At 42.8% G+C, this 16727-nt stretch overlaps 2 protein-coding genes across 2 annotated transcripts; both read right to left on the bottom strand.

The window, feature by feature from the left end:
* Nucleotides 1–2320: 2320 nt before the first annotated feature.
* On the bottom strand, nucleotides 2321–6508 carry LOC134290661 (uncharacterized). The gene has a single exon (XM_062857840.1). It carries the CDS (start codon nucleotides 6506–6508, stop codon nucleotides 2321–2323), a length of 4188 nt encoding a protein of 1395 aa, XP_062713824.1.
* A 4763-nt stretch (nucleotides 6509–11271) lies between these two features.
* Nucleotides 11272–13533, bottom strand: LOC115259941 (methanethiol oxidase-like). The gene is made up of 4 exons (XM_062856612.1): nucleotides 13045–13533; nucleotides 12818–12981; nucleotides 11535–12754; nucleotides 11272–11459 (listed from the first exon to the last, which is right to left on the bottom strand). Exons 1-4 carry the CDS (start codon nucleotides 13295–13297, stop codon nucleotides 11411–11413), a joined length of 1686 nt encoding a protein of 561 aa, XP_062712596.1. The 5' UTR covers nucleotides 13298–13533; the 3' UTR covers nucleotides 11272–11410.
* Between the last annotated feature and the right edge of the window lie 3194 nt (nucleotides 13534–16727).

The following is a 16727-nucleotide window of genomic DNA, read 5'->3' as shown; positions in this document are numbered from 1 at the left end:
CGACTGAAAAGCTTGCGTAACTATGATTGCAATTTACCGAGCAATTGCTTGCTGTCCGAACTCGCTATCGCTCGTCGGACCTTAAAAAAGGGATAACATCTATGTTTGCATTATACCGGGCAAATTCTTGGATCTGTGGTTTGCCTAGAACCGAATCGATGCAGTTGCGGTGCATCGGTTATCGGAAACTTCGGCGAACTTCTGCCGCCTCAGTTCCTCTATGCGGCCTCGCCGCATGGTCTGCATATTTTTTTGGCTCAAAATGCATTTACGTTTTTTGACATTTATTGATAATTTATATTTTTGTTTATTGCACTTTTTGAATTATTTATTGCTTTTTCGATATTTTTTTATTGTGAATTTTCTAATTTATTATGGAAAAATCGAATTTATTTATGGAAAATTCGAAGTTTTTCGGTGGGAAAATTGGCTTTTTTTATTGCAACAGTTGAATTATTCATTGCATTTTTGACGTTTTTAATTGCTCAAAAATCAATTATTTATGGAAACATTTGATTTATTTATGCAATTTTTAATTTGTTTATGGAACTTTTGTTATTTATTACTGCTTGCATCCCTGTTACTTCACTGGGACTTTTGGAATTATTTATGAAGAATGATCACTTTCTTATGAGTCGTTTATATTTTAGCCCACACTTATTTGGGTCCTGAAATGAGATCAAAAAAGCTTTGATCTGATGGGATACTATTGAATTTTTCAATTTTCCATATAAACGATGACCCACTCTAGTGCTCATCTTGTGATGTATGAACGGTTGGTATGGATCATGATTAACTATTTTGAGACAAAATTTCACTGAAATAAAAGAAATGGCGTTTTTACCCGCTTTGTGTTTGAAAAAATATTTTTTTCAGTGTATTTTTTTATTTTTCTTTAACTTGACTTATTTTGTGTTAATTACTCATCCAACTCTTTTTTGTAAAAGTAGTCATCTTTTTTTAAACACATTTGAAAAAAAAATCAATAAAATAAATACAAATATCATAACGCCAAAATGGGCTTGTTTTGACACCCACCCACCCCTTTGTGACACTGTTTGTATGGGAAGAAAAATTATTTGTTCGGGCTGTAACACCATGAAGGACACCCACCCATCCCCTCCAGCGTTATGACATTTGTGAACAAGCCCTATGCAAGCTTAGTTTCTTCAAAGTTTATCTAGACTGACTTTTGAAAAGGGCTAAGCTTTTTTTATTGATTTTTTTCAAAGTTGTTTAATAAAAGATGACTACTCTTGTTCCCGATCGTCGGAACAAACACCGTTCTTCTAGTTGCAGACTTAGCAGCTACAAAGCTGAAATTTATTGAGTTCATTTAGTCGGTGGTCAGTAAACAGACATTAAGTTAATTCACGGAGACAAATTTCATTCGTTTGAAACAAAAATATTCATGTTTATTCGATAAATTGATGAAATGTTTAAAACTAAAATTTTAATTTTTAAAACTAACTCAATTACACATTTATTGCGACAATACCCATTGAGGAGCCCCCCGTTCCGCCGTCGAGAACATAAACAAAACTCACAAGTTCCAGCTGCAACATCAAACAAAATTTCCTCCTGCAAAAAAGGCAAGGTTCACCGAAAGCCTTCACGAAATCCCGTTGTTTTCGGGAGCGTATGTTATTTAATACATGTATACATGATGTTGGCATTGAAAGTACAACACGGGAGGTGGATTTTTCCAGCGAAGGAAATGACTTTATAAGTTCAATGGGAAAACAAATATTTCCGTAGGGCCGACCTGCCACAAAAAAACAAAAATATTTACATTTATTTCTAACATAATCTGTCAGAAGATGCATTTTTGTTTCAAACATGGATTGCATTAGCTTCAAATGTGACGTTCGATTTGCTCCAAACAGTTTTATTTTTGTGGCCAGAACAAATTGACAATTTATTTGAATTTGCCTCAAATATTTTTGATTTTAACATAGATTTTTCTGCGTGTTCTTACATTTTCGGTATTTTTCTGTCTCTTCCAGGTGTGACTATAACCGGAAAAAACGTGGGTCGGATAATCTATAGAAATTTACATAATTTAATTGTAGGTTACATACTGTTTCGCACTGTCTGAATAAAGTTAATTTCTGCCAATAACCTACCTCAACTGACTGTAATAATTATGCACTGTGCGGTGCTGACTGTGTGCGGAAACTGATGTAATTTCTAACTGACTATAACGGAATAAATTTAGTATAACAATTCAACAAATAATTAACCAAAAACTCACTTCAAACTATCGAAATATACCAACAAATTCACTATCACTGCGAACAAAATGCTGCTTATATGTGCACTAGCAAAGTCTGAATGGGTCTGTCTTTCTCTGTTCTGTCAGTTGCTGTCCGATCTGACAGTCCGCTCGGCGACAGCCGCTCAGTTGCGAGGGATCGGACGGTGGTTTCACCATCGTTTCGCGGTCAACAGTGTTGCCGGTAACATTCCCCGCCCCGTGAACCACTTCCGTTTCCGGAGCGACTTCATCCGCCTTCTTGTCGTTACTTGAAACATCCAAAACTGCTAGCTTAACTGCTGGCCTGGCAAAGACTCCTCGAGCTGTCTGCACCACTGCTCGTCGAACTTGACCTGATTTGTCCGGAAAGACCTCCAGAATCCGGCCTCTTTCCCAACTGTTCCGTGTCTGCTCATCTATTATCACAACTAGGTCCCCAGGTTCCAACGGTTTCACGCTCTCGAACCACTTCGTCCTCCTTGTTAGCATCGGCAAATACTCCAACACCCATCTGCGCCAGAATTCGTCAACGATGTTCCTAGCGACTGACCAGCTGTCTCGAAGACTGACTGACTGATCAACTGTAGGCTGCTTTATGCCGCTTGAACTGTACAGCAAGAAGTGATTCGGAGTGAGCGCTTCTTGATCGGCTGCTTCTAAGGGAACGTAGGTCAGTGGACGACTGTTTACGATCCCCTCTGCTTCCAGCATTATGGTTTCGAACACCTCGTCACTCGGATGATTCGGACTATCGGATATTGCTGCCATTGCTACTTTTACAGACTTCACCATCCGCTCCCACGGACCTCCCATATGCGGGGCTGCAGGAACGTTGAAGTGCCACTGCGTTCGGGCGTTGGTGAACGTAGCCGCACAATCCTCGTTGATGGCCTTGGTTCTCTGGATCTCATCTGTCAACTGACGACTGGCTCCCACAAAGTTGGTACCGTTGTCCGAGAATACTTCCAGCGGAGCTCCTCGCCGATTAACGAAACGCCTGAACGCCATTACGCAAGACTTCGTTGATAGACTGTGTGCTAGCTCCAGATGAACAGCTCGAACTGTGAGGCACGTGAACAAACATATCCACCGCTTCACTAGACTGCGACCGATTTTCACTTCGAAGGGACCAAGGTAGTCCACGCCAACGTACGTAAACGGACGGATGAAGGGAGTCAAACGCACCTTCGGAAGCGGTCCCATCATCGGTGGAACTGGAGCTGCTTTCTTAATCTTGCAGTACTGACAGCTACGGCATACGCTCCGCACTACTGTTCGCATCCTCGGGATGTAGAACCGTTGTCTCAACTCGTTGCACACTGTCTCGGTGTTTGCGTGAAGAAACTGCTGATGGAAGCTGAGCACAACGAGGTATGTGATTCGATGATTTCTCGGCAACACGACTGGATGCTTCGTTTCATATGCAATCGATGGAGCTTGTTCGATTCTGCCGCCAACTCGTAGAACTCCTTTCTCATCCAGGAATGGAGACAGCGCACGTATTGAACTGCCTTTCGCCACACATTTTCCTTCGCCCAACAGCTGAATTTCTTCCGGATACGCCTGTGCTTGTGCTTGCCGCCATAGTGTTTCCTCTGCTTTCGCGAACTCACTCTGGCTGAGTATTTTGAGCGATCTTGTCCCGCTTGTCAGGTGCTTCCATGCTGCCACAGCTCGGTGGACGTATGCTATCGCTCGTAGTAGTCTAATCCAGTTGGAAAAACGTTGCACGTCTACCACTTCCTCTGCTGTACGGTGTACTGCTACAAGGCGAATTTCTTCAGTCGTCACATCTGCTTCCGCTGTATTTCCTGGCCGTTCCGTAGGCCACTGACTTTCCGGATCTTGCAGAAATGCTGGACCCTGATACCAACGGCAATCCGGGTCGAATGAAGGCCCTCCATTCCATTTCGTGGCATCGTCCGCAACATTTTCGCGAGAAGGAACGTAACGCCATTCATCTACACTGGTTAACGACAGGATTTCACCAACACGAAAAGACACGAACTGATGATACCGACGACTATCGGAGCGAAGCCAAGCAAGAACTGTTGCTGAATCTGACCACAGGAAACGCCTCTGAATGTTGATGGTTAGGGCCGAGCAGATGTTCTGTAGTAGACGGGAACCCATCATGGCAGCCTGTAATTCCAAGCGTGGAATAGAAAGCGCTCGAAGAGGCGCAACTTTTGTTTTTGCTGCGATCAGCGAACACTGACTCTCTCCATCTACTGTGATTCTAAGGTAGGCCACACACGCACAGGCTGACACGCTCGCATCCGTGAACACATGTACCTGAATATCGCTGACTTGCTGTGGGCAGGAATCCTTGAAAAAGCAGCGCGGAACGTTTACTTCGTTGATCTGCTGATACTGCTCCATCCACCTTGTCCAAAGTTCGCGTGGTTGCTCCGCAATAGGCTCGTCCCAGTTTGTACCTGTTCGCCAAATCTCCTGCATCAGAATCTTCCCTTGGACGACGAAGTGTGCGATGAATCCTAAGGGATCGTAGAGCTTCATCACAATACGTAGGACCTGGCGCTTCGTTGGTGACGCCCAATCGGTACCTAGAACTTCCTCCAATCCTTGGTGACTGAATGTGAAGGCATCTTCCGACGGAATCCATGTGACGCCCAGAACACGTTCGTATGTTCGGTCTTTGTCTACTGGCAGTGGTTTACTGATCGCTGTATTCGTCTCTCCTAGTCGGGCTAGCACTTCCTGCTCGTTGGACAGTATCTTCCCAAACTGGAAACCGGCTGCTGCATGGATATCTTGCACTTGCTGTACCAACTGTACTGCTTCTTCCACCGAGTTGACGCTGTCGAGGAAGTCATCCACGTAGTGGTTCTTGGTCACTGCTTCCACTGCCCTGGGGTACTGTTCGCTGTAGCCAGAAGCATTCCAGTTCTTCACAAACTGCGCCGTACAAGGTGAGCTGGTTGCACCGAACATCGCCACGTTGATCACGTAGACTTGGACTTCTTCCTCCGGACTACCTCTCCAAAGAAAGCACTGCGACCATCTGTCTTCATCACGGATGAGGATTCGGAGGAACATTTCCCGAATGTCAGAGCACACGGCGACTTTCCCTTGCCTGAATCGCAGCAAAACGTCTACTAGCGGTACGAGAAGATCCGGACCCTTCAGCAGCATATCGTTGAAGCAGACTCCATAAGCTTTCGCGGCCGCATCCCAAACCATTCGAATTTTGCCTGGCTTCTTGGGATTGATCACCACTCCCAGCGGCAAATACCAGACTCGTCGAGGATCCAGACTGCTAACTTCTTCCTGTGATGCTTTACTGATGTACTGCTTTTGCTCGAAGCTTTTGATCTGCTCGTTCACTCTTTGTCGAAGTTCTGAATCTCTGGACAGACGCTTCTCCAATCCAACGAGTCTGTTCATCGCCATCTTGTAGCTCTCTGGAAAGTGGATATTGTCCTTTCGCCACAGTAAACCAGACTCGATTCTTGAACCTCGGCGAACTGTAGTTGTCTCCAAAATGCTGCGCGCTCGTTGATCTTCGTCGGACTCTAGGTGCTTCGTGACCACAGCTTCTTCGACGGCGAAAAACTTCTTCATCGAGTCGTACAGATCACTGTTACTCATCTCCTGACCGACGTGCAGATTCAGCTGTTCCACGGATCCTTCACTTCCAGAATTTCTTCCGTAGACGCACCAGCCGAGACGAGTTTTCGTTGCGACTGGATCACTTCTCCCGCCTTCGCGAAGCTTCAGACTGGTAAGGAGATGAACGTGCTCGATGCCGATGATCATTCTGGGTTTCGCATTCACATAACTGCTGACGGGAAGACCTTGTAGATGTGGATAGGATCCTGACAGATCGGAATAGTTCAACGTTTGACTGGGAAGTCCTAGCTCACGTACCGTCCGTACGTTGCTCAACTGGAAGGTATTTTGTTTCCCAGCTCCAGAAATCTCCACGTTGACCCTTTTGGAGCTCTTCTCGTGTCTGCCGATCTTCCCTGTCCATCCTAACCAAAGGTTGTCCGGCTCTCCGTCAATCCCCAACTGAACTGCAACTGCCTCTTCCAGTAACGTCGACGATGATCCGTCGTCCAGGAACGCGTAGATTTCTACTTGTTTTCCGTCTCCGTAAATCGTGATTGGCAGATAACGGAAGAGAGAAAACGACTTCGTGTGGTGGTAGTTGTGCTGTACCGCTTCTGTTGGCTTCGTTGTCTCAGCGGATTCGCCTCGGCTAAACTGGTTACTATGCAACAGCATGTGATGACGAAAACGACAGCCATCCACGCCACACTCCTTTTTCGAGTGGCATGGCTATTTCCGATGCGGTACTAAACACAGACGACACAGATTCTTCTGACGCATTGCTTTCCACCTCGCTCCAATATCCAAAGACTTGAAACTGGAACAGTTCAGGATCTGATGATTGTCCTTTCCGCAATACGAGCAGGCTTTTGAAACAGACCTTTCTGTCGACGTGTCCTTTTCCTTCTTGGCTGCATCGGACGATTCGTTGGCGTGAGTGAACAACTTCTCCCTTGGCTTCGGCTTCTCCGCGCGAACTTGTTTATGCTGGTTCTGTGCGCAGTCCACGTCGATAGTGAGCTCCGACGCCAAGTTCACAAGGCCTGCCATGAAACCGTTGAATGTCGCCAGGTTGACATATGCAACGCCTTGCTTGTAGGTTCCCCACTGCATCTTGAGGGATGTCGGCAACTTATCGACCAACTCCTGAAGCAACATTGGGTTCGCCAAATGTGCTTGCTGATCGGCCAAGATGATATGATCGACCAAGTTCTGAATGGCCAATCCATAGGCTACAATCGTATTCAGGTGCTCAGCTTTGGGGGCTGGCACGTTCCTCACCTTCTTCAGAAGCGAACTGATCAGAATCTCCGGTCGCCCGTAGAGTTTGTGGAGCGTATCCATCACATACGGAACAGACGCTGGTAACAGCAGACGACTTCGTACGGCTTCTAATGCGGAACCTCCCAAACTCCTTTGTAGACGGGCCAAATTCTCCGCATCGGTATATCCGCAAACCTCCGTCGTGTTCTTGAAAGAACTGTAGAAGATGGGCCACTCCTGGGGATCTCCACTAAATTTCGGCAACTCACGAGGCATTACCTGTCGCGCCGCGAGTTGGGCACTAGTTGGCCCTACTGCCTGACTCAATTGTGTTACATTCGGCAATCCCGCTCCAGCAACTGATGGTCCAAACGAATTCATTACTGGTACAGCCGGCGAACAACCTAATGGTGCATTTCCGTGGAGAACTGCTGAACTATGCGGAACTCCTGAATGCGGAACACTACCGAAATAGCTTTGAGATGAATTTACTCGAACGAAATCTCCAGAAGCTACCGCATTTGTTGGTGCTAGATGTGCCATTGGAGCGGCCGTGTAGTACGGATGACCACCGTAAACTGTTGACATCAGACCGCTGGAACCAACACAGGGTTGCGATGCTGTACAGGAAGCTGAGGACACTACTGTATCCCGTGCAGCGAAAGTGACTGTGGGTAATGTCGCCGCCACAGAATTGGTGTTTCCTACTCGAATATCCAACAATCTCGGAAGAATTGCGCTGATATCTGACGAAGCTACTGTTCGTTGCGGGACTGAAGAAACGAAACGTTCAGCTGCCGATGCCGGAACAGACGACACCATGGAAACTCCTTGCCCAGATAGTAACTGTTCATAGGATTTCGCCAGCGTTGGAACATTTCCAATGGTTCCCGAAGCAGGACACAGTGGATTCACGTTCGACGGAACAGAAACCTGTGATGAACTATTCAGCAACGAAACTGCTGGTAATTGAGATTCTCCAATTCCAACGGGCGGTTGTACTGGTTCACTAACTGTGTGAACCGGCAGGGCAGCTTGATCTCCAGACGACGATGGCTTCGACTGTCCAACTTCGTCCACCACAGCTCCCTTCAACCACTTCTCCAACTGGTCACGTTTACTCTTCACACTTACTCCGGTTCGTCGACTTTTTCCGCTTACACCACTGTGCCTGCTGGATGAATCTTTTTCGTCAGCAATCTGCATTAGTAGGTCGTATCGCTGCTTCAAGTACTCCTGCTCTTCATCCAGCTGCTTCAATTTGGCTGCTTCTTCCGACCGCAACTTATTCAGCCTACGTTGTTCCTCCAGATGCTGCAAGCTGAGTTGCAATCGTTGAGATGCACGACTACTGCTTTTACTCACTGAAGATTCATTAAACGACACTCCCGATTTAGATGTTACATCGGTGCCGTCCCAATCGGCTAGACAGTCACCGCACTTCCAACTTTTATCCGCGATTGATTGATTCACACCCGCGCACTGAAAATGTACCCACGATTCGCACACATCGCAACAGACCCAATTATCATCTCCCAGTATTTGATTGCATTTTTTGCATGGGTTATCAATTCCCCCCGTGTTGGTAACATTCTTGCTCTTTTTCGGCATAATTAAATCTAATTGCCCTAGCTCAACTGTCTACCAAACAAGCTTACTAAACTGCCAAACTGCACGGGCCACTACTGTGGTGCGGGATCCGAGATGGTAGCAAAAAGAAAACTGTATACTGACTTGTTTTCCTGCAATCAAACCACCAGCGACGACGACGACGGCGGCGGCGATACGATGGTGATGGTCTTCAATCGTGGGTCGTTCAGTCGGCGGACGTTCTCCCGGTTGTTTACTCCTCGGCAGGGACCAGCGATGGGCAACAATCGTCCAACTTCGGACGAAAATCTTTGTAGAATGTTCCCGATCGTCGGAACAAACACCGTTCTTCTAGTTGCAGACTTAGCAGCTACAAAGCTGAAATTTATTGAGTTCATTTAGTCGGTGGTCAGTAAACAGACATTAAGTTAATTCTTACATTTTCGGTATTTTTCTGTCTCTTCCAGGTGTGACTATAACCGGAAAAAACGTGGGTCGGATAATCTATAGAAATTTACATAATTTAATTGTAGGTTACATACTGTTTCGCACTGTCTGAATAAAGTTAATTTCTGCCAATAACCTACCTCAACTGACTGTAATAATTATGCACTGTGCGGTGCTGACTGTGTGCGGAAACTGATGTAATTTCTAACTGACTATAACGGAATAAATTTAGTATAACAATTCAACAAATAATTAACCAAAAACTCACTTCAAACTATCGAAATATACCAACAAATTCACTATCACTGCGAACAAAATGCTGCTTATATGTGCACTAGCAAAGTCTGAATGGGTCTGTCTTTCTCTGTTCTGTCAGTTGCTGTCCGATCTGACAGTCCGCTCGGCGACAGCCGCTCAGTTGCGAGGGATCGGACGGTGGTTTCACCATCGTTTCGCGGTCAACAGTGTTGCCGGTAACAACTCTTATAAAAAGTGGCTTATCTTGTCATGGTCTACATACCCAGAAAGTTTCATTGTAATCTGAGAGAGTTTTTTTTTGTATTATATAGGCTTTAAACCGAGTGGTTCACTCGCCTCTGATCTGAGAGAGTGCTGCCAACTCTGAATACGATTTGGGGCAAAATTTATCAATACAAAGAGCCAATCGCTGGATCACTAACAGGTAATAATCAAATAACTTTTTTCACCGGCATCACATCGTTGTGCGGTCTTCGTATGGGTTGAATGCCTTTTCCGCAAGGAGCGTTAATCGATTTGAATTAAGGAGGCAAAGGGCATCCTCTGGGGGTTTATTTTCTGTAAGTGCAACATTCTCCATAGTAAATCCTATGCAAATTTGAACCGCTTGCACTTATAGTTTCACCGATTGCGCTGAAATGTTTCATAGTTCGTATGGGACCTAAATAAGATTCAGTCGATTGGAGCGAAGATTTATTTTTCTATACAAGACACGAGCACGTTCAATGCTTCCAGTGAGATTTTTCGATCTTTAGAAGCACGACGCTAGACAACGGGCTAGCATTTAACGCCCAGTGGCACAGCCGAAAACTCTTCCTGATAGCTGTGGCGCGAATCAAACCCGCGCTTCTCAGCACGATGCGACTAAGAGCTTGGTGACACTAGCCGCACAAAGTCCCATGCTTATACCGTCAAGGCGCCATTCACCGTGGGGGCCCATTCACCGTGTGCCTTCGAATATTTTTTCATTATTTTCATATCATGATTGAATGATATGACAATTTCCCTCCAATTTCACCTATACAACACTAATGTATTGTTACCATATCAAAACGCTCATTAGAAACATTTAAAAGTATCATTTTGACACTAAAGTGTGTTTACATGAAGCGGGTTTCTGCTCGTTCACTGCATTCATAGTGAAAAAACGAAAACTGCGCTAAGGTGATTTAAGCGATAAACTAAATGTAGTAACGTTTTTATTCCACCAAGAAGCAATTAACTTCACCTATCAGGTATGTATTTTGTATTACCGAAGTAAGTTTAACAAGAAAGTACGATTACTCGTACTTTTTAATTGAAACAAAAAGGCACGGTGAATGGGTACCCTAAAAATCAATGGTCTCCATTCACCGTGCCCCATATTGTCCCATATATCTAGAAACAAAACGAAAATATGAACATTCATTTTTCTAATAAAATCTTGCAAGTTATTACTTGAAATGAATTTAAACGAAGAAAATTCCCTTGGCTGGGTTGTTTTGATCATTTTTAAACAAAATAGAATAAAATTTCTCATACACGGTGAATGGGTCCCTACTACCACGGTGAATGGTGACCTACCACGGAATAAGGCGACCTTACTACCCTTTACTAATTGTACTATATCACCAAATTTTGTGAAAAATTTTCTACTTCTGTGGATATTGCTTTAATTTTAACCTATAATGAAGGCAATTAAAAGCGGCACCAACAATGTTTATAAGACTGGTGTCAAATGACAGCCCTTATTTGCCCCGATTCGTCTTAGATCCACGGTGAATGGTGCCTTGACGGTATTAAAAATAAAGTAAAGAGAACAACGAGTCCTACATAAAATACAATATTGGATACTTTTTCTGTGTTTTTGAGTATATTGTTGTAATTCATAGATAAAATAGTTTCACATTTCTTATTTTTTTATTTTGCTTTGCATATGAATCTGAATTTTCAAATGTTACACGCTTTTCCTGGCAATATTTCGAATGGAATGTAGTATCAAAATGTGCACCATGTTTATTTTTTGCTGACCGAAAATTTTCACTCGTTCACAATCCATATGTCGGAAGTGCAATCGCCACCAGGGTATCTGAGGGAGAAGTTTAATTTAGTTTTTATGTTCCCATCAATCAAATTAATTACTCAAGGTCCTCCCCGTACTCACCTCATTTCATGTGGTAGCGATGGGCCGTATGGTTCATTGCCGAAATCGACCAAAAAGTTTTCGTTGAGTTTCATGCCTCCATTGACCGTGTCAATATCAATTTGTACGATTGTTCCTCCCGCTTTCACCATCTCCGGATAGAACTGTTTGTCCCACGGGGAGAACAAGCTCGAAGACACGTACAACCGCTTGCCATCCAGTGACAGTTGCAACATTTGTGGCCCACCCAAAAGACGTCGCCCCTTAATGAAAGCCGGGTCAGGCCGTTTCGTCAGCTCTTTATCTTCGACGACTTTTACCTTGGAATCACTCAGTACAGCACCACCCAGGAAAACCTGGCCTGTAAGCTTCGGGTTTGACCGATCTGTAATATCGTATTGTCGAACATCTCCATGCAGCCAATTGCTGAAGTAGAGGAATCGGTCGTCCAGCGAAATGAGAATGTCAGTCATCATTCCGTTAATGTACTCTCCATTCCATCCTTCTACCTTTTTGGCTGGAACGTCAATCACCTTTTCGATTGAATACTTATCCGAATCTTCATTCTTGAAAAACCGGTACACTTTGGCATACATGGCACATCCAACATAACCTTGATTTTCCTTTGGATTGTGCAAAAATCTAATTTCCAAGGGACACGTTCCTTCTTCATTCATCTCAATGGTTTGGAACAATTCCTGCTCCTTCCATTTATAAAAATTCAAACGGCGACCGTACTGAACAGTGTCCAATGCATCGGAATCTTGATATCCCCGTCGGAACATCTTCGGAGCACCCCACTCGGAAGCTACCATTACGTTGAAAAACGGCTGGTACCAATAGTCGTACCCGCACATGGCTATCTTGTTCCCCTTGGTCCACGTACCAACAAACTCAAAATTCTTATCGAATTCAATAAAATCGCCTTTCGCATTTCCCTCTGCATCGCCCATGATTGAAATCATGATGTTTCCGTTCGGCAAACAGTGGGTGGTGTGTGGAGCCGTTACGTTGGCTTTCCTTAGAACATCGCCTTCAATCACTTTTGCCAGTGTAGGAGCTTTGGGGTTAGTGCCTACGTCAACGATAAAGATACGATCAGAGTTCAAACATGGTAGAATCATACGATCCCTTTTAGGGGCTTTCGTTTTATCATCCACGAAGTGACAACTTGAACATGTATTCCATCCACTGTGATGCATCTCGTTGCCGGTGCTGTTCGTAAAGGTTCGATGAATGACCTAAATAAACAAGAAGCCAACATTTCGCTAATCTTATCATCGTGAATGGCAAGTATCGCTTACTTGACAATAGGTAGCACTCTCTGGATCAACATCCACCGTCGAAAGGTAGTCACCGTGGGGCTCCTCCAAATTCGGTTGCACTGTTACCACGTACAACATCTTCTCTCGAGGTCCATTGCGGACAGCATCCATTGGCGTGGCGTAGCCTGGACCACAATAGCATTCTAAAATGTGTTTATTATTTAGTAAATTCGAGTCACGTCGAAATGTTTGCACTTTCTACTTACTTGATTGGTTCATTCTGACGATAGCTAAGCAAAACAGCAACAAGTATGAACCGAGAACGTATACGAATCGATCGTGCAGCGAGCGGTACGAGAATGAATGAGGAATGTTGTCGCCAGCCGGGTAGAGCCGTAGATTACGCCGTTTGCTGTAGTGTGTATTGGTCACAGCAAACTCGCATACAAAACAGATACACGCGACGGTAGTAGCCGGCAAATGCCTACATGTACAAGAACAAACTGATTTATTTATCATGAATATGTTGAGGAAAGCAGACAGAGAAATGGTATTAGACGTGGTAGGGTGAGGCACCTTTTATCGTCGTTAAATTTTTTCGTGCTGCAAAGCATGCAATTGTAAGACGCACCGTGCAGATTTGAAACGAGTGGGCTTTTAAGGTGAAACATCAAGAAATCCCATTGCAATTTTGCATACAAACTTTAGAGGCACAAATCTGACGAACGAAGCACCGCATCAAGCAGCACTTGTTTATCCTAGCTTTGCTCACTTGCAAAAAGAGGCAGCTTTTCCAAATTGAGCGCATTTGTTTACGAATTTTTAAGATTAGTGCTGTTGAAAACGTGAATAGGGGACCAGGTCGGCCATTGTGGCAGCCATATTTGTATACTCCACGCTATGTCCAAAGGGAAGTATTATGAAAATCGAATGTATCGTAATGTGGGGTGAAGTTGATCACTATGACGTCCATATCCTTCAACCACTAAGGACGCCACAATTCTGCTTCAATGGAAGAACTCTTGACGTAAATCAATTGTGTGAATATACCGTCGTGCGGGGCTTCTTTTTACACTTTTTCGTGGTTTTTCATATTCATAACATTATAACTACCAGAGTAGTGAATGGCTTTCCACAATTTTTACACATAATAATCGTGAGTATGTACACATGTATGTATGTAGGATGTATGCAAAATTTGAACTAAATCCATCAATAAACAAAAAAGTTGTTCATACACGAATCGGACACATCTCATATAGAACCGGGTGGGGGCTACTTTGGACAACTTAATAAACATACAGAACGGCATTTTAAACGACAGAGTTATTTAGGAAGCCACTTTGTACCAATACTGTAGTAATTATATCATAAATGATTTCAATAAATATATGCATTTTAAGATGGTTCTGTGCTACCTTTGGTATTATGAGCAGCGTGATATTGCTATATAGATAGCCTGTAAAAAGGGGCCTACAATCGTTTATTTAGGTGAGATGGTCATTTATAACTTATAACGATACAAATATTCGATTATATATGCTACGTTGATACATTTTGAATGAATTGATCAACCCTTTGAAATTTATAAACTGTAGAAACAATGCTTACAGACCAAATGTACTGATGCGTTATGTATATTTTATCGGTTTGTTGGATGTTTTTTTCGCGTCCTGACAAGCAATAAACGGTCTGTTTGAAAAATAATTTCAACCAAATGAAGGGAAAACTATTGCTTCATAATAGTCCCAAAGGCATCAAACAGATTTGAACCATGTTATGAATTCAAAAAAAAAAAATGAAGAATTTTTGAAGATTTTTATACCAATTGTGTCAAATTTTATATGAAAAACGACTTGCTGTGGAGCTCTCACTCGGAAGCTGTGGACTGATTTCCCACAATAATCAACTGTTTTATATGCGTATTCAGTTGAATTCAATTATCCAATCGTATCGTAATCAATCTTTTGTTAAATCATTATGTTTACTACTATTATTCACTCTTTCAGCGGTAGCCAGGTAAATGGTTAAACTAAATTTATAATAATTTGTCATGTGCTTTTTCGCCAAGGAAAGCTTCCCATAACACCCCATCCACATCCAACTCCAGATATCTATGAAGTGGGCCAAGTTCTTGGACATATTCTAAGTAGATATCTAATCAACATTTCCTCCCCATCCCCGCTGATCGTAAGGAACTGGCCAGGTGTCGAGAGTTCGTTAAATGAAAGGTTTGTCAAGTCCCAGGCAACTTTTCTGGCGCATTAAACTTCTCTATCGACAGCCACCCCAGGATGTGTACGGTCGGCTATGCTATGCTATGCTAACAGTTCTTGAGTTTTAGCTCAATATAGAGTTTTACAACTTTTTAAAATATGGAAATTAATAAAATTCAAAAATCTTGCGTTTTGTTCAACCAAATTTAAATCTTTTTCCATAAATTAAAAGCTGAATATAATACAATTCGATCATCTGAATGCAGGGTTTGCGTCAGGCTGATGAAATTCAAGATATTGGCGAGTTTTGGGGACGATCTCCTTAAATTTTAGCAAATTTTCCAAAAATATATTAGAAAATGTCTCTCTCTCTCTCTTCTTGGCGTAACGTCCTCAATGGGACAAAGCCTGCTTCTCAGCTTAGTGTTCTATAAGCACTTCCACAGTTATTAACTGAGAGCTTTCTCTGCCAATGACCATTTTGCATGTGTATATCGTGTGGCAGGCACGAAGATACTCTATGCCCAAGGAAGTCAAGGAAATTTCCTTTACGAAAAGATCCTGGACCGACCGGGAATCGAACCCGTCACCCTCAGCATGGTCATGCTGAATACCCGTGCGTTTACCGCCTCGGCTATATAGGCCCTTATATATAAATATAAATGTATTTTTTATATACAGTATCGGACAATAAAAATGCACCAAAGCCGTTTTCCCATACAAAATAGTCAACTTTAGATTGCTATATCTCAGGAATCTCTTAACCGATTATTTTCATTTTTCTGTGACGAACTACAAAACATTTCAATTCTCAAAAACTATTGAAAAAGTTCGATGATAACTATTGATACAAAAGTTACAGATAGGTTGAATTTTGACAATAAAAATGCACCAAGACAAAAAGTGGCAGAGCAAAAAATACTGAAGTCATATGATGTTCGTTTCTTCAGCAAATGTATTCATCATTACACACGAATCATATTTGCCGAAGACACCATAATGATATGACGTAACCAGTTCTTGCTACAAAACTTTTTGACTTGGTGCATTTTTATTGTCAAAATTCAACCTATCTGTAACTTTTGTATCAATAGTTATCACCGAGCTTTTTCAATAGTTTTTAAGAATTGAAATGTTTTGTAGTTCGGTACAGAAAAATGAAAACAATCGGTTGAGAGATAACTGAGATATGGCAATCTAAAGTTGACTATTTTGTATGGGAAAACGACTTTGGTGCATTTTTATTGTCCGATACTGTATATAAATGTATTTTTTTTTTCAATAAGAAAAAAACAATTTAAAAATTCTTTCTCAACGTTTATTTCACATATCATATATAGGCGAGTTACAGTAAAAGATTCAGCTCAATCGGAGCATTGATTACGGAGAATGAGATGTGTGAAGTGAGCGACTTTGCCAAAAAAAAGAACAAAAATCGATTTCAAATCATCAACCTTGTATGGAAAGTCGAAAAAATTTCCGCTCTACTGCAATTTTTTCCTTCGCGTTTTCGAACTCAGGGCATGATTCTACCCCAAAAACGATCATCAGCTTACCGAGTTCAAAAATGCTGTAAACTAGTGTAATATGGACCATCCTAATTTTTACGTGCATAAGAGAGAGGGCCTTATTTAAAAATTTGGACCTGAAGGACCAACTTTGTAAAGGATCATATTTGTCGAAATAACCATTTGGAGGCGCTGAATGCATCTTCTGGACCATTATGCATTGCT

The sequence above is a fragment of the Aedes albopictus genome, chromosome 3 (assembly GCF_035046485.1).
Source record: "Aedes albopictus strain Foshan chromosome 3, AalbF5, whole genome shotgun sequence".
Classification (NCBI taxonomy): domain Eukaryota; kingdom Metazoa; phylum Arthropoda; class Insecta; order Diptera; family Culicidae; genus Aedes; species Aedes albopictus.
Note: the sequence above shows the minus strand (reverse complement) of the source record. Positions and strands in the feature narration are given on the sequence as shown.